This window comes from Aspergillus homomorphus (genome assembly GCF_003184865.1).
Source record: "Aspergillus homomorphus CBS 101889 unplaced genomic scaffold BO97scaffold_62, whole genome shotgun sequence".
Classification (NCBI taxonomy): Eukaryota; Fungi; Ascomycota; class Eurotiomycetes; order Eurotiales; family Aspergillaceae; genus Aspergillus; species Aspergillus homomorphus.
The window spans coordinates 24,302-40,167 of record NW_020291948.1 but is presented as its reverse complement, the minus strand read 5'-3'; the positions used below and the strand labels follow the sequence as shown (position 1 = coordinate 40,167).

General features: G+C 47.6%; 5 protein-coding genes across 5 annotated transcripts; 2 read left to right on the top strand and 3 right to left on the bottom strand.

Annotated features, from left to right (window-relative positions):
- Positions 1 to 579: 579 nt before the first annotated feature.
- BO97DRAFT_399749 (transcription factor domain-containing protein) lies at positions 580 to 3,043 on the bottom strand. Its single transcript, XM_025694258.1, has 3 exons — positions 2,943 to 3,043; positions 1,686 to 2,856; positions 580 to 1,593 (listed from the first exon to the last, which is right to left on the bottom strand). Exons 1-3 carry the CDS (start codon positions 3,027 to 3,029, stop codon positions 896 to 898), a joined length of 1,956 nt encoding a protein of 651 aa, XP_025546718.1. The 5' UTR covers positions 3,030 to 3,043; the 3' UTR covers positions 580 to 895.
- Positions 3,044 to 4,313: 1,270 nt separating this feature from the next.
- Positions 4,314 to 6,195, top strand: BO97DRAFT_446749 (uracil-DNA glycosylase). The gene is made up of 3 exons (XM_025698684.1): positions 4,314 to 4,951; positions 5,005 to 5,464; positions 5,528 to 6,195. The coding sequence occupies exons 1-3, from the start codon at positions 4,584 to 4,586 to the stop codon at positions 5,828 to 5,830; spliced, it is 1,131 nt and encodes a 376-aa protein (XP_025546717.1). The 5' UTR covers positions 4,314 to 4,583; the 3' UTR covers positions 5,831 to 6,195.
- A 91-nt stretch (positions 6,196 to 6,286) lies between these two features.
- Positions 6,287 to 8,413, bottom strand: pdiA (protein disulfide isomerase PDI1). The gene is made up of 4 exons (XM_025693093.1): positions 7,819 to 8,413; positions 7,354 to 7,735; positions 6,816 to 7,255; positions 6,287 to 6,760 (listed from the first exon to the last, which is right to left on the bottom strand). The coding sequence occupies exons 1-4, from the start codon at positions 8,187 to 8,189 to the stop codon at positions 6,394 to 6,396; spliced, it is 1,560 nt and encodes a 519-aa protein (XP_025546716.1). The 5' UTR covers positions 8,190 to 8,413; the 3' UTR covers positions 6,287 to 6,393.
- Positions 8,414 to 8,956: 543 nt separating this feature from the next.
- Positions 8,957 to 11,395, bottom strand: BO97DRAFT_408887 (MFS transporter). The gene is made up of 3 exons (XM_025695961.1): positions 11,114 to 11,395; positions 10,842 to 11,060; positions 8,957 to 10,774 (listed from the first exon to the last, which is right to left on the bottom strand). The coding sequence occupies exons 2-3, from the start codon at positions 10,975 to 10,977 to the stop codon at positions 9,099 to 9,101; spliced, it is 1,812 nt and encodes a 603-aa protein (XP_025546715.1). The 5' UTR covers positions 10,978 to 11,060; positions 11,114 to 11,395; the 3' UTR covers positions 8,957 to 9,098.
- A 745-nt stretch (positions 11,396 to 12,140) lies between these two features.
- BO97DRAFT_245762 (mediator of RNA polymerase II transcription subunit 14) lies at positions 12,141 to 15,851 on the top strand. Its single transcript, XM_025690825.1, has 2 exons — positions 12,141 to 12,991; positions 13,047 to 15,851. The coding sequence occupies exons 1-2, from the start codon at positions 12,299 to 12,301 to the stop codon at positions 15,627 to 15,629; spliced, it is 3,276 nt and encodes a 1,091-aa protein (XP_025546714.1). The 5' UTR covers positions 12,141 to 12,298; the 3' UTR covers positions 15,630 to 15,851.
- Positions 15,852 to 15,866: the final 15 nt, after the last annotated feature.

Sequence of the window (15,866 nt, the reverse complement as noted above, 5' to 3'; positions counted from 1 at the left end):
GCGAACAAAGAGAAAGACAGGAATTCGAGAGCGAACCCAACCGCCAGGGACAAGCCTGCCGTTACTGTGAAGGAACGTTGATAACAGAGATAGTTGTCTTGTCTTTTACGAGACTCTCAATAGGCAGCGTGTGGACGGGTTAGGCTGCATTTGCTGTTTCGTTCAAGATAGAGGAAATCTTCGTTGTTGGTCGGGACAATTTTGATTCACAAAACTTTGACGAGAGGGTCTTGAGACTTCAGATCGCACAAGTAACTTAAGTGGACTATACGAGAAAGGGGGAGAAAGGTGGCGGAGAGAAGAAGAGACTAGATTAGGTAGTTTTTGCATCTCATAAGTAATAATTTTTTTTAAAAAAAACCCCAAAAAAATTAATGATAATAATGATAATAAGTGTTAAGTCATACCTGAGATTGGCCTCGCGAATGTGCCAGTGGAAAATCAGCCGAAAGTCCATTAGATATGTTCTCTCTTAGTCTACCATATTCTTCTCTAGTGTCCAAAGGTGAAAAGGGGCGGGATCCGGTCTAGACAACAGCAACACGGACTGCAATCATATCTAATACGTTAAGTATTCTTCCTCGCTTCCTTGGCACAGCCGCGACCGGAACCCAGTCTTCATCGTCGCATGCAAGGTAGTCTACTACAGAAGAAGAGCCCTTGAGTACTGATTCCAAGCGAGTTCCTACTAGTGTACTACGTAAAAAGGCACACCAATGGCGATCAACATATCGGTAACGACAACACTTTGGCGAGTAAAAGAGGCGTGCCTGGATAGTGGATTCTAAAATGCCGAGCCAAGAGTCCCGAAGGCAACATCCTTTCTAGTGCTACACTCGGGGGACTCGGGGGACTGTCTGCGCTTATCGAGCCAATGTTTTCCTACCGCGCACAATCATGAATTTAAGGGTTCCATCCTTAAGAATACCGGATCCCAGAAATTCGTGGGAAGAGAAAGGTCGAGAAATTCTCCAAACAAAATATCTATATCGGCGAATTGACCGTGCGCGGGGTCGGGCTCGCTCATGGTCTGTGCCCCAAAATCATTAAATGGCGATTGCGATTGCATAGGCATGGGTAATGGGGCGTTAGTCCGAGTGCCCTGTATAGCATCAGACGATAATGGCAAGGACGACATGCTTTCCCCTAGATGCCGAGGGATGCGGACTTCAGGGCAAACTGCCATCAACCCGTGATCATGATCATGTGGTCGATTTTGCGGATTTGCGCCTTCGATCTGACAAAGTGCTTTTCGTCCCAGCCGGGCCATCGCCTCTGCGGTAGACCAGTAGGCACTCATAGTTTCAAGCATGACACAGCAGGCTTTTAGGCCAGCTCTGGCTCGATCCAAATGGGTGACGAGTTGGCTCGAGCGGAATTGCTGGTACGAGACCGCCATCGATAGCGTCAATGCATATGGGACAATGGGTAGCGGGGGGAGATTCCCGGAGCATTCAGTGGCGAAAATAGAATGTATCCGGACTGCAGCAAGGCCCTGACGAGAATACGAAGGCTTTGACAACTCCGCAGGATGTGAAAATCCATACCTGCATGAAAGAATGCAAACAGCGTGGTAATATAGTTCTAAAAAATCTTCATAGCTCTTAGCAATCGCGCCAAGGACAGCTATGCCCTAGCCATGAGAACACTCGTTTAGAGGGTGTATGATCTGACAGAGAACATACCTAGTGTGGCAGAGTCCAAGTCTGAACACCGATCTCCTGTAATGCCTTCGAATGTGGGAAAACCTGTTTCCCACCCAACTGTATGATCTGATGACGGTCTGTAAAATGATATCACTGTCGAGAGTAGATCAGAGATCGCAAACCATATGTCAAAGGCAGAAGTCTTCGTGGAATGTCTAACGTGTGGTTTCCTGATCCCGATGTCACGTTCGGAAAGAAGAACAGGACGGCCACCTAGACAAGCATGCATTCTGTCTAGAGTCCACAAGCACCAAAAGAGATGTGATAGAGTATCGTCCGCTGGTTTATCAGGACGGTGAAGATGTAGGCCCACTGTTTGAGCCTGGTGAATAGCCTGGCAAAGATGCATTGAGGCTGTTTCAACGCCCTCATAACCCTCGGAATGCAGAGACATGAGCGCCAAAATACGGATGCGGGTGATTCTGTCTCTCTCAAAGCCAAAATTCATGGCAGCGACAAGTCCATCGTATATCTCAGAGCAGAATAGACGTGAAGTCACAAGTTGACCTCCCTCACTCAGGCGGAGACAACAACCTGCTGCGCCATCTTTTGCTGCTACAAGACATATTGCGCGTTCTAAGAACACGGATACCGAATCTTCGGATAGACTCGAGAGTATAGTTTCTTGATCAAGAAGAGGCAAGATATGATTGACTTTGGCGAAATAGATCGAGATAAGATTTTTCCGTGTGGAGTAAGGTAAGCGACCACAAGCATTTGACGCAGATGTATATTGCTGGTGTAATAGAGAAGCAACAGGGCGCGAATCGGGGCTATAGGTGATGGCGTCATGAGCCTGAGAGGGTTCGGAGTGAGATAGACGCTCTTCACGAGTTGGACCAGAGGGGGAGCTAATCCAGAGCCCGATTCGGTCCCGCAACTGATTTCCGTTAGCGATATCTAACTTCTCGCGGATCGCAGCTTCTGGATTTAAATCTCCGACAAAGCGTTCTGTGCGCGAGATATCTCGGGAAGTAGTGGTGGTGGATGTGCTCTGAGCTATAGTGGCCGCAACAGGGAGTGTCGGCTGATCAACACTGCTGCACTCACGCCGTTGCTTTTGTGGAGATATGTTAGAGATAGTATGTGCTTGGCGGATGTTGTTTTGTCGGCTCACGACATTCTCTGTAGCAATATGGTGGCAGCGTTTCTATATTATACCATAATACATAGATTCGTAGCTTAGCATATGGTTCAATAAGGTATGCAGGCTGCATGAGGTATAAGGGACCACACCTTTCTCCTCTGGCATTGAGCACATGCCCTCAAGGCTCTGTTGCGCCGCCTAGCCTGTGGAGTGTCAGCAAGCCAGATAAGTTCCATGTCTTATCTAGAACACAAAACCTGGTCTGATGTTGAGACAAATTAGTGAGAAAAAGTGAGGAACCTGATATCCCTACTTACAGTATCACTTTACCTGGATAGGCCTTAGCGGTATCATTTACCCGCCTTAGCATCTCACACCACTTTCTCCTTAACTTGATACTTTAGAGGTGGTCAGCAAGCCCAATACCAGTTTTGAATTAGGCTTAGCTCGTGTAAATCAGGAAGGCGGTCATCTTCTCAGCCGGTGGGGCCTGGGCACCCCTTCCCAATTCCCAGAATAGTTAGTATTGTCACTAACTTATGATTAGTAGGAAACCTCCCAACTGTTATTCTTTAGATGATATTTTCAAATCAGTATAGTTTTAGTTACTTTCCTATATAAAAAGTCTAAGAAATACCCCTCAGTTACTAATTATCAAATATAGATTGAAGTTAGATATTTAAATATATCTTTATCTTAGAGCCCAACACCTTTGTTGAAGTTTTGTAAACCGTATCATATGATTGGTTAGAAAAACCACTAAGCCTAAACCAGAAAGGCGCACAAATCTATCCTAACACGGTTTAACCTTTTTCCGATTCTGCCCGGCAGAATTCTGGGCTTGGGCTTGGGCTTGGTCACGGCTGCTGACCACCTCTTTTATAAGAAGGAATCCCTAATGTAGATCCTAATATAAGGAAATATGTAGATATTCCTTAATATAAAATTCTAGTATCCAATAGCTTCAGCCTTGAAAACCCCTCAAACCCTAATGTAAGAAGAAACTGTCTACTTTATTTGAAAAATGGTGCGGGATATCAAGACGGGTAAGTAATACCGCTAAGGCCTATTGGGGTATGGATGGGTAGGACGGGATTCGAACCTAATAGCGTTGCCTGGGTATGGAATTATCAATATTAAGTTTGACAGATTCGATACTTCCGGACTAGACTATACACGCACTCTTAACATACCATTCTTACCTTTGAAGAGAGCAAGAGGCGACAGGTACAGTAAATATCTACAGTTTCAGACCTATGTATAATCGACTAAAGATGGCAAATCAAACAATTAAACTAGTTAGGTTATTTAAATACCTTGGTCAGCATCAGTCTCTACTGCCCAGTGTATTGATCCAGACTTCTCATATTGTCACAATGAATATGATGTATGATACATACAGTCTGGGGCCAGTATGTACTGTATATACAATACGAGCAAATGAGCATTCCCACTCCAAGGACGCGTGGGACTCGCGCAACCGCGACGCGTGCTTGTTGCGAGACTGCCGCAGCCGTAGTTGGAGCTGTCACTAAGATCTGCCACACTTGATCATGAAAGTCGGGCATGATTCCAGTGCTACCACTTCGGTCTTGTCCATCCATTCGTCTTGATAGATGCGCCAGAGCTGGTGAGTCCTAACATCGCCGGCGAGCTCTGTGTCACGTCTTCACTTGAGTTCTCTTGGTCAACCATCCTTCCTCTGCCTGTTCTTCCACTATACTCCTGCTCGACTATTACTGCCCAAGAATCTGCTCGTTGTCCGTCACCACGCAAGCTTAATCTGCGACATGGCCGGTCAAACGGGCACTAAACGGGATGCTGATCATCTCAAAAACTCAGCCGCGGACCGCAAAAAGCCCAGGGCAAACGGTAGCATCACGTCTTTCTTTGGTGTTCCAAAACGCACAGTTTCGGTTGAAGCCACACCATTGACTGGACCGTCCTTGAACTTTGACAAACAGAAATGGGTGGCATCATTATCCCCTGAGCAGAAGGAGCTCCTTCAGCTCGAAATTGAAACTCTAGATGAGAGCTGGCTGGCACAGCTCAAGGAAGAGGTAGTGAAGCCCGAATTCCTAGCTTTGAAGCGTTTTCTGCAAAAAGAAAAACGGTCAGGGACTAAAATCTTTCCCCCCGAGGAGGAAGTCTACTCTTGGTGCGGTTAAGCCTCGGATGATAAGCACCATTCCATCACTAATATAACTCTAGGTCCCGCCACACCCCTCTGCACAAGGTCAAAGTCGTCGTCATCGGGCAGGATCCTTACCACAATCATAACCAGGCTCACGGTCTGGCCTTTTCCGTCCGGCCGCCAACCCCAGCTCCTCCGTCCCTTGTCAATATCTATACTGGTATCAAGAACGACTACCCCTCTTTCCAGAGACCGCCAAACAAAGGTGGTCTTCTGACCCCCTGGGCCGATCGGGGGGTACTTTTACTCAACACATGCCTGACAGTTCGCGCACATCAAGCCGCTAGTCACTCAAATAAGGGATGGGAACAATTTACTCAGAAGGTCATTGACTTGGTGGCCCGAGTGCGTACTCGTGGTGTTGTGTTCTTGGCATGGGGTACACCGGCCGGGAAGCGAGTGACAGGCATTAATAGAGAGAAACATTGCGTCCTGCAATCGGTCCACCCTAGTCCGTTGAGCGCATCTAGGGGCTTTGTGAGTCCATCTCTTAGGCATTCCTTTACAAAAATGCCTTCCTGGCTAATGTTCCGGTAACAGTTCACCAACCAACATTTCAAGAAATGCAACGACTGGCTTTCCGAACGGTATGGATTGGACGAGACCATCGACTGGAGTTTAAGCTCAAAAAATAAGACAAGTAACCCTCTCGCCGACATCCAGGCTCCTGCTTCAAATGAGTCAAACGATAATGAAGGCCTGGCGGTGATATCCCCCGGCTTTCCCACAGAGCAAGCGCTTCGTGATGATTTGAAGAACCCCTATCCGACCGAACACGTCGATGAGTTCGATGAGGACTTAGATGCACTGGAAGTTTTGGCGGCAGCAGACTCAGCCACTTGAGCTCCAGGGACGGTAGCGGTTTTTGGTTTCATCTCGTTATGCTCTTTTTACTGGGATATCTCTGCCAAAGCCAGAAGATTCATGCAGTCGTACTAGTCAGCATTTGCTTTGTCATTCCAGGTTGACAAGTGTAGACCAGAATTTGGGATCGCAATATGGATAGTTGTGTGGTGCATTGAGGGAGTAATTCGAGTTTGTAAGCAATGACCTCTCACGCCAGATATGGGCCTTACTACGTTGTTCTGCTGCATATTTCCGGGACGGTGCCGGACGACTATGTCAGATGGCGACGCACGGAAATGAATCCATGATACAGACCAGCTTGACTGTCAGTCACGTGCTACTGCATAACTGCCTCTTACTCGAGAAATTGGCATCATCTACATCTCGCAATATAGATTGTGCGAGCCGTATCTTTTATGCTGAGTAGGGGATGAAACCAGGCTTTGGAGATGTGCACGTAGAGATGAATAAGCTCGAGCAGGAACCGGGAATACTGGCTAGATTGATGATGATGATAAGGTACAATTTCATTAGAGGGGAAAAGAACTTCCTGTGACAATTCAGAGTTCGTCATGCTCCACCGCGCCTTCTTTGGTTGCTTCGGGGGTTTCGTCTTCTGCGGGAGCCGCAACAGGGGGAGTAGTGACGTCTGCGTCTTCCTGCTGTTGTTCGGCATTTGTATAAGCATCCACCTTGTGCTTTCCATTCTCGAAAATGAACTTGGCAAGGTCCTCGACAGTGCGTGAGCCTTCATATTCGACGGGAGAGTCCTTGGCACCGGCTGGGTACAGTCTGATGGTTGGGAATCCAGTAATGGGGTCCGGTACGTCGTTTGCCGTTGCATCGATTTTGGCAACGGTGACCTTGGCCGCGAAGTCAGGGTTATTGATGTAGAGGCCAGCAAGCTCATCATATTTCGGCGCAAGACTATTACACCTGGTCAGTAATGCCCGATTTGGGAAGAAGATAGTATAGAACATACGCTTTGCAGTGTCCGCACCATGGCGCATAAAACTCTACCAGGACATCCTTGTCGTTGTCAATAACAAGTTCCTTGTAGGAATGCGCTACAACAACCGTAACCGGGCCATCTTGAGTCTCCGGAATGGGCTCCGACTTGATGCTGGGTTCGATCTTGCCCTCAAGGACATTTTGGATGAACTTTTCCACATCGTCTGCCTTGAGTTCCTTGGACTGGTCATATGGATACTTGGCATTCTTGGCGGGATCCTGAATAGCAAAGGCGGGGAAGGTTTGAGGGTCAAGATTGAGATTGCCTGCATGTGCACCGAACATCTTAGCATCAATGGTAGCGACATTGATAGAGCCCTTGTGCTTCTCCGCAATTGGCTTGAATTCCTCAGTGAATTTTTCACGCTCTTCCTTCGTTTCGGCGAAGATGTATGCCAGGGGAATACCAGCCTTTAATGATTTGAGTCAGTGACACGATACATACACATGGGTCCTCGCTATGAGAGAACAAGCATGTTTCAGCCAGAGGATTCAGGGAGTCAACTTACAGTGATATAGCCAGAGTAAGTCTCGGGTCCAATCTCACCCACAAGGGGGGTACTAGCAGTCTTCACCCAACCGAGTAGAGCTTCCTGGTCAATTTCGCCGTCGTAAACGGCCTTCTTCTCATCAAAGTCCTTGTACAGAACAACAGCCGGCTGTTGGACTCCCTCCGCCTTGGCGACTGCGGGGTCACTTGCGGCCGCAAAAAGGTAGTTATCTCTTTGGGATTCGGCGAAGGTCTCAAAAATGTCATGCGTTGTCTTATCCGTAGAATCGAAATAGCCGATGACAACAATTTTGTCCATGATCTTCATCTCTTCGAGATTGTTGCCATCGACAGGTGATACGGCAGGAAGTGATTGTTTGACCATGTATGATACGATGCTAGCAAGCGGGCATTGCATTAGATTCGGTCCTTTCAAGGACTCGGAGGACTAGAAAGGCATCGGAAGCTATTGACTTTGACTCACGATTCTGCTTGACGCGCACCCTGATAAGGCTTGCTCGAGTTCGGTCCACGGAATATCTTCAGAGTCGGATATCCCTCGACACCCTGGCTCCTACACAGGTCCTCTTCTGCAGTGCAGTCGATCTTGACCAAAGGAATATCCTTTGCCTTCAACTCTATGGCTGCTTCCTCATATTTGGGAGCAAGAGCCTTGCAGTGACCACACCAGGGCGCGAAGAATTCCGCAAGCACCAAATTATGCTCAGACATAAAGCTTTCGAACGTGTCCGTGCTCAGTGAGATGACATTGGATTCAGTATCCGCAGCATCCGCAGCATATGCTACGCTCGATGCCTTTAGAAAACTGAGAACCAAGGGGGCGAGAGACCGCATAATGAATGCAATGGCTGCCGGAAATAACGCAAATTCACGATGCTGATACCGAAACCCCTTCTGTCCTGGATGAGTATAGGATCAACCAAGCTCCAAAAGAAAGGTAAAGGCGTAAGAATGCCTTGCCGTGGTGGGTGGGGGTGCTGTTGCGACTGAAAAGGAGAAGTATCAGTGTTCAAGGTGGTTAATGAGTGGTAGGTGATTCCAGACTTAAATAGTGTTTGTAAAAGTATGGGTATGGAGTTAAGGACAGTCTGTTCTTTCTGCAGTAAGCTGCCGCTTGAGCATGCTGACTGGTTCGAGCGGACCCGCTTAGTACAGCAAGGGACGAACCTAATTCATGTACCTGAATTGTACCTATAGTAGGTATTTTGCGGCATTGCATTATTGCAACGGAATGTAGGTAAATTTGTTGGCTAAGGTAAGGTAACTAACTGCGTTGTTCACTAAGTTAGCTATTTAACTAAAGTAATTAGCACAGTCAACTATGAGTACATGTAATTCACTCACTTAAATACAGAACTTGTCGGTAGGTAGCTCCTAGCAACTGCCTAGGCAGCCGCCCAAAAGTTCCGCCCGTGTGGTTTATATTACTAAGAACTTCAGCAGAAAACACCAACTCGAATGGAGGCCGCCATGCGAATCACGTCTACAGCTGGATACAGTTGCTTATTGCTGTGGCTCCATCCATAAGACTTGACGACACCTTACTCAGTCTTCCATAACGCGCTCGAATCTACCATGAAGAGAAGATGCCATGTCAATAAGCCAATCACTATTTCGAAACATAAGTAGAACAGAAGGGACGAGATAGAGTACATATGAAAAATAGAAGTATCAAATCGCTGCTAGACTACCTACGGAGTAGTATAATGTGAATACTGTATGCATTACTCCACATCTCATTGCTCATTCGCTTTCCATGGCTGGTGGTTCACCGTAAGTGGAGTCACATGGAACCGTTCCATAAGCTAGTGGCTCTAGTACTTCTCTTTCACCAGCCAATTCAGTTGCGAGTGCCAGAGCATCTCGCTTCCCACGGTCAACATCCACAAGTAGCATGAGTGGCAGTGGGAACAAAATAAGGATCGCAAGAAAGACGAACGCAGGTCTGATTTCACCATAGCGATCCGTAACGATTCCAACAATCACTGGACCAAAGATGCTGGATCCTTTGTCGGTGATAGCATAAAGGGCGTAAAACGCTGCCTCGTAGCCTGTGGGTATCAACTGCCCGAAGAAACTCCGACAATATGAAGATAATCCTCCCATGACAAGCCCATAAACGATGCCCAGCGCATACATCTCCCAAGGTTGCTGGAGACCCAAGAAACCCAGCTCTCTGATGGCTGGGATGAACCCTAGCAGTCCATAGAGCGGCACAATCTCAAGAAGCAAAATGCATAGAATGATGATTTGCGATGCACTAAGGCCAAAAAACCGCGCAACATAGCCCCAGGAGAATGCGCCGATGACACCCGCCGCCATTGCAACCACATTAATCAAGCCCAATGCAGCAGGCTGCATACCAAGCTGTGTTTTAGCAAAGAGGACAGCCGTTCCACTGACAGTTGCAACCCCGTCACTGAGTAGAAACCAAGACGCGAGAAACAACAGAATATCTTTCATGTGCCGAGTGCGCATTGCTGTCTGGCCAAGAGATTTCCAGGCATATATAAAATAGCCACCCCACGATCCACGCTTTTTGCCGTGCGAGACATAAGGAAGAGGTGGCCCTGGTCGAGAACGCAGCCATATCGCCGCAGGAATCGTGAAGAAAAACCACCAAGCCCCGATCAAGAATAGCACAAGACGCAGCGAGAAAGTACTTTGCTTCGTCGCGAAGACCACAGCAATGCAGATTCCTTGTAGTATCACCGCACCAATATAGCCAATGCCGATTCCATAGGAGGAGATTGTAGACGAAATTTCGAGTTCTTGGTTATTTCGGGCAAGGAGATGTTGGGAATCTGCTATATGACGCAAACGATTGGATCGAAACAGCGGAGTCGTCTCCGCTGGTTCACCGCGTGGAGCGGTACATGCTGGGGCATCGCTGTGGCTGATAGTTGTACTGACCGGTACAGGAGAGCCATCGACTTCTTTTGCCAATAACGAAGGGTGATGACGGACTAACAAGGGCAAGAACGAATTGAGAAGCACGAAAGAGGCCCCGAAGCAAGTGTTGGCTACAACTGCAGACAGCGCACCTAGGATATATAAGCTCGGCGAGATTGCAAGGAAAACCATGGTGGCAGCGGAGCCAGCGAAAGCGAAAAGCACCAGAAGCATTTTGCGATGACTCCCATGGTCGGCAGCACCCGACATTGACACAATCAGAATAGCCTGAACAAAGACACTCACCGAGAACGTATACATAGCAAAGCTTGCAGTGTTCACTTGAAATCCTAGAACATTAACAACGCACTGGGCTACCCTGTGTGCCCCAGATTTCTCATACAGAAGGGCTGGTTGTGCATGGCTTCTTGAGTGATTCCAGCTTGCACTACATGGGATTGATTGATCCGATAGAAGGACTCCACGTTCCCGAGCCATTTGCTCCAGGGTAATGGGGAGAAATGACCCTAGAAAATCCCAGTTAGGGTATAAAGGGTCTAAAGACCAATAACAGCGCATCGGTTTGTAACGTACCCATGGCACATACAGCAAAAACCTCTGCTGCCCACCCATAGCTGTACCAACCGACGAGCTCCTTCTTACTCGTGGGACGTATATCATCACCTGGGTATTGGGGAAGATTTGCTTCAGCTACTTGATTCCTCTGCATGATGCCAAGAAGATGTTGGAAACGGCTTGTATAGCCAACAGAGATAACAGTGCTTGCTTAGCTGTACTAGGAGTCAATGTGGTCTGTGAAAATCTTGTTAACAGAGCAAAACTGAATATGGTTGGTGATAGCTCACAGCACCAGTCCAGACAAGACAAATCAAGACGATCTCTTGCGATTGTAGCCAGTTCAAGAACCGAGTTGTGTCTACTGTCACTCGAGGTGAAGAGAGGATAGGGAGGATCTATGACACAGCCAAAAGAGAATATTTGTGGTGATATAGGCACATGGTATACAAAAAAAACAGTGCTTTTATACTGTGCAAATCGAGCCCTCTGAGTTACAATGATATGATAGAGAGGACTATAAATAATAGCATAGTAGTGGACGCACGAAACCAGCTATGCTATTGCAATACAGGAAGAGAGATGTTGTCAGGACAGTGGCACTAAGGAGTACGCTGACGTACGGCGTGCGGATCACACCATAATAGTACACTAATCCTACTTCGGGCACAGACTTGCATTTAGTAATTTCTAATGTTATGTAATCCCGAGACACCCAGAGCCAACTACTCGCTGAGTGTCACTCGCTGAGGCTGGACCTGGGGCTCGTGCATTTGCAGCGCATCGCGCCGGCTTCGTTCATCAATTATTTGCCCTGATCCTTTACCGGAATCCGACCTCCCAAACGGATATTCCCCAGCCACAGAGTCTCTCAACCAAAACCACTGGTATCTTCGCCATAGGCTTGTGCCTCCATACTGTTTTCACTTGCAAACTTCTAGCTTCCAATTTGATTGCCTATTATCCGTTTTATACGCCACTCATATCACGAACAAAGCGACCAACATTTGTGTCGCACCCGAGCCTGTTGGTCTTGGACACGAATCCTGCCACGAGAGCAGCTATAGCCAACAATAATCTGAAGCGGCCTGACAGCATCTATCACCGATCGAAACAACCACCCGTTCATCATTTAAATCTCCTTGCTCGAACAAATTAAGCCCGCGGCCGAGCACCAGGTCCCTTTGCGCCTTCGTCACCCTACGAGTAAACTAAACTGCGCATCTGATACTTATTGTGATACGTCTTCGATACCTACGTCTCAGTTGATGGTCATTATTCTATGTGAGCTATATGCTGCGTCTCTAGTTCGACGTGTGATTATTTGTGTGCTGCGGATTCGCACCCCTTCCCAAATCGGCTTTTGCAGCTTAGGGTAGACACGGTCCTGCATCAGATTACTCCCCTTTTCTCGTGCAGAGGGTGAGAAGGGGAGGGTTTGGAGCAACTGGACGTCTGCTTATGCCTTGTGGAACATGCCGGGCGTCGTCATGGACACTGCCAATGTCGGCGAACATATACAGCGATCAGGCCACAACTCGCAGAACGGCGTATCGTATGAACCTGGAGAGGGGACATCATTAAAAGGCTCTAATGTCTTTCAAAATGGCTCTTTCCATACGAACGGCTTGGAGAGAAGTTCCGCTCATCGCCCTGACGCTTCGACCGTCACATCTGTGTCAGCGAAAACAAGAGAGTTACCAGAACTGTTTCACGTGACGCAAGGGTTCTTTCTCTTCTCGAAATTGCTCAATAGATCAGCTCAGCAATGCTGGAATGACCTGCTCGATATGATCACCGAATTGGCAGAGATTCAGGTAGCTCCTCATGATTCAGTATATGCATCGGTTCCCATCGCGGGGAAGCCGCAAGACAATCAGTCGCCTGAGAACATACAAAAGAAGCTCCGTGTACTCGAGTTTGCTCATGCTAAACGTGCTGAGTTCATCAAGCTTCTCGTCCTTTCTCAGTGGGGTCGACAAGCTGCGGATGTCAGCAAGCTAATTGACATTCAAAATTTTATACGCATACGCCACCAAGCCTACACAGGAGCGTTACAATATGTTGGAGACATGAAGAAAAACCTCGTTCAGGCTCAAGTGGCGAATCCAGATATCAGAACCTCCCTAGAGGTGTTATCCAAGGGGAAAGTAGCGTCAATGTCCGATGTAAGCTTCATTCTATGTTGGGATACTGATTCCGAGATCTAATACGTGGTGTCAGCTCGGTTACAAGCCTCCTAGGAATTTAACGCCAAAGAGAACGCTAAGAAAGTTACGAAAGATTAACAGACTTTTGAGTACACGTCTTGCTCTGCATGATGAGCTTCCCCCTTCCTTCCAAACATACCGTATTCATGATGGTCGAGTCACGTTCATGGTACCTAATGAATTTGAGCTTGATCTGTCTATTGGGGAAGGTAGTGGGATATCGCAATACTATTTCGTGGATATCCGCTTCCTCTTCCATCCATCGTCATCCATTCCGAAGGGTCGAATTTTCAACGAGCTTGAATCTAAAGTGAATGATGTACTTCAAACCCACGGTTTGCCTGGTTGCTTTGATCTATTGCATAATCTGGTACTTACCAATAAGATCAATGTCCTCTTCAAACAAGCCATCGAAATGGCAAGAGGACTCTGGGCTGATGTATTGCGCATCGAGCTGTTGCATCGGACCCTTGTTGTTCACTACTGGGCACGAAAGCCTGGTCACAAGAGCTGGGTAGAAGTTGGACTCAATCGCGGCCGTCGCGGGTCTAAGCTAGGGGCCTCTGTGCCACCCTACCTGGGACTACGTTGGATAAGAGACGGAGAGCAAATCAGTTCTGGGGGCATTGACTTTGACACGACGAATCTCTCCATGGAGCGTCTACTCCGGAGTGTTATTGCTCTGCATATAACTCACATCATTTCTTCGGCCTATAATAGCATAGGCGAAAGCCTACTCTATTCAACCAGCGCGTTGTCCTTGCGAGCCCAGCTCACAGCTACTGAGCCAGGTAACTGCCTACTTGAAGTTCAACTCACGGAAACCAGACATCTCAAGGTTTCAGTGGAGTCAATGTCAGGCACGAACGTCTTTTCCACTACACCGACTGCGTTAGAGCGGCCTGATCATGATCGACCCCTGGACAAGTCTTCTGTTGATGACATAGTTACTCGTGTCGCACGGCTCCGCTGCATTGCAGCCATAGAAGAAGTCGAGAGTTATTTGAAGATGCTCGGCTTCGACGTGATAAATCCAAGGGCGTTGAATATAGACGTCCGCAGAATCTTCCCACCAAATATTCTGCGTTTCTCTTTCTTCAGTCACAGACTCTGGGAACGAAATTGGATTGTGGCAGCGACGAGCAGCATGGATGGTGATAGTTGGTGGATTGTTCAGTTTCGACCCGGGGCGCTAGCCAGGAGACAATCAGCATACGGTGTGAAGCTTGGTAACCGCTCCGCTTATCGTTTTGCTCAGATCGTCAGGAACACTTTCGTTCCTTCTCAGCTTGAGAAGAGCTATGCGTCTCTCGCAGATCTTGGGCACAGTCTATCGGGCATTCTGACCATTTATGCCAATTCCTTTTATTTGGCTGACTTGGATGCTATCAAATTTTACCCACCTGTACACAAGCTGAAGATTGAGGCAGGCTCCAAAACTCCAGACCTCTCTCTTCGATATGAGCCTGCAAAACTTCCCAACGCCTTACGTATGGTCTTACCCGCAAGGATAAAAAGGCAAGGGTTCGTCAGAGAGACTATTCGTCTTACTTTCCTCGGCATTGATCCTCTGAAAAATGTCGCTATCATAGGTGCCTACGGAAGATTGAATATTCCAGTGAAAGCTTTCAGTGCCCTTATTCGCAGATGGGACCACTCATTAGTTTTTCAAGAGAACGGCAACGGCTTTGCTATTCGCCTTCTTGCATCAACAGGTCGACCTATCATCGTTAGTCTCATAGAAAATCTACAGAGACTCGAATGCGTGTTGTCTATTTTAGAGACATTGCAACGAAAAAAGATAGAGGTCACATCATTATCTCTGTCTGGAATATCCTTTACTTATGGGCCCAAGAGAGATTTCTCTGCCAGGCTTGAGATTGGAATCATAAGACATCCCTCCTTTTCAGAGGTTGATGCGGTCGAGCTTGCATCTAGGCCGGATTCGATCTTCCGTTTGGAGCTAGGCATGCAATTCGACTCCTCAAATCCTCATCGTCGAATCCAGAGATCACTTGCCTCTAGCTTGAATCGTGCTTCGGCTGGGGCCAGCATGGAAACCATTGCTGAACTCCTGAAAAAAACACTCCCTCTTATGAGAGCTTTTGACAAGCTCATGGACAACACTTCTCGCAGCGAGTCTCTAAAAGTGCAGGTCATAGTGCGCAACGCAATGACCTATATCATTCATTACCCTGATGCGGCTGTGCACTTTCGGTTAGTTGCCAGAACGCGTTCGAATCGCCTAGTCTGGGTGCTTAGCGATGTGAGCAACTCCGGGCCTCATTCCGGCCAAGTTAGTCATATATCCACCAAAGTGCAGCAAACACTATATCATGCCAAGGGTGAGGGCTGGAGAGGGCTTGGAAGTGGCGTGATTGCAGAGCTTGACCGGGTTGAAAGTCTTCTGCAAGAACTACACAGATGCGTTACCGCCTCCAGGCCTAATTCGGGTACCGCGGAGCAATCGAGTAGCAAACCAAGAAAGTCCACGGCACCTGCTGAAGCTGTGGTGACTGAACCAGTACCTCGTGATTCGTCACAATTTGCCGAGCCCGGTGCTACTAATAGTGCCGATATCATCATGATTGATTAGAATCGCTTTCGAAGTGGAAATAATCAGCCTAATTCATGTTGGAGCAGGTTGCATTGACAGACATCTCGAAGCGCTCGTTCTCATTTCTACTTTCGTAGGCCGTTAGCAATCCCTCTATCTACATTTACCATACAGCCTGTCTGAGTTCCATTTCGCCTGAAATTGATTCCACGTCTTCATTGGATATCTGGGTCGCTTAGGCTCACTGTGCACGATAATTCTGGAGAGTAAGAGTTT

What these genes read in the sequence shown, in the direction of transcription:
- BO97DRAFT_408887 (XM_025695961.1), bottom strand. Translation starts at nt 10,977, where the DNA reads ATGCAGAGGAATCAAGTAGCTGAAGCAAATCTTCCCCAATACCCAGGT. An exon ending in TTTTGCTGTATGTGCCATGG is followed by an intron (nt 10,775 to 10,841) that starts GTACGTTACAAA and finishes GGGATTTTCTAG; the next exon opens with GGTCATTTCTCCCCATTACC.
- BO97DRAFT_446749 (XM_025698684.1), top strand. Translation starts at nt 4,584, where the DNA reads ATGGCCGGTCAAACGGGCACTAAACGGGATGCTGATCATCTCAAAAAC. An exon ending in GAGGAGGAAGTCTACTCTTG is followed by an intron (nt 4,952 to 5,004) that starts GTGCGGTTAAGC and finishes ATATAACTCTAG; the next exon opens with GTCCCGCCACACCCCTCTGC. An exon ending in TGAGCGCATCTAGGGGCTTT is followed by an intron (nt 5,465 to 5,527) that starts GTGAGTCCATCT and finishes TTCCGGTAACAG; the next exon opens with TTCACCAACCAACATTTCAA.
- BO97DRAFT_399749 (XM_025694258.1), bottom strand. Translation starts at nt 3,029, where the DNA reads ATGGAACTTATCTGGCTTGCTGACACTCCACAGGCTAGGCGGCGCAAC. An exon ending in CTCAATGCCAGAGGAGAAAG is followed by an intron (nt 2,857 to 2,942) that starts GTGTGGTCCCTT and finishes GGTATAATATAG; the next exon opens with AAACGCTGCCACCATATTGC. An exon ending in CTTGGACTCTGCCACACTAG is followed by an intron (nt 1,594 to 1,685) that starts GTATGTTCTCTG and finishes AGAGCTATGAAG; the next exon opens with ATTTTTTAGAACTATATTAC.
- pdiA (XM_025693093.1), bottom strand. Translation starts at nt 8,189, where the DNA reads ATGCGGTCTCTCGCCCCCTTGGTTCTCAGTTTTCTAAAGGCATCGAGC. An exon ending in GGTGCGCGTCAAGCAGAATC is followed by an intron (nt 7,736 to 7,818) that starts GTGAGTCAAAGT and finishes ATGCCCGCTTGC; the next exon opens with TAGCATCGTATCATACATGG. An exon ending in CTTACTCTGGCTATATCACT is followed by an intron (nt 7,256 to 7,353) that starts GTAAGTTGACTC and finishes AAATCATTAAAG; the next exon opens with GCTGGTATTCCCCTGGCATA.
- BO97DRAFT_245762 (XM_025690825.1), top strand. Translation starts at nt 12,299, where the DNA reads ATGCCGGGCGTCGTCATGGACACTGCCAATGTCGGCGAACATATACAG. An exon ending in AAGTAGCGTCAATGTCCGAT is followed by an intron (nt 12,992 to 13,046) that starts GTAAGCTTCATT and finishes ACGTGGTGTCAG; the next exon opens with CTCGGTTACAAGCCTCCTAG.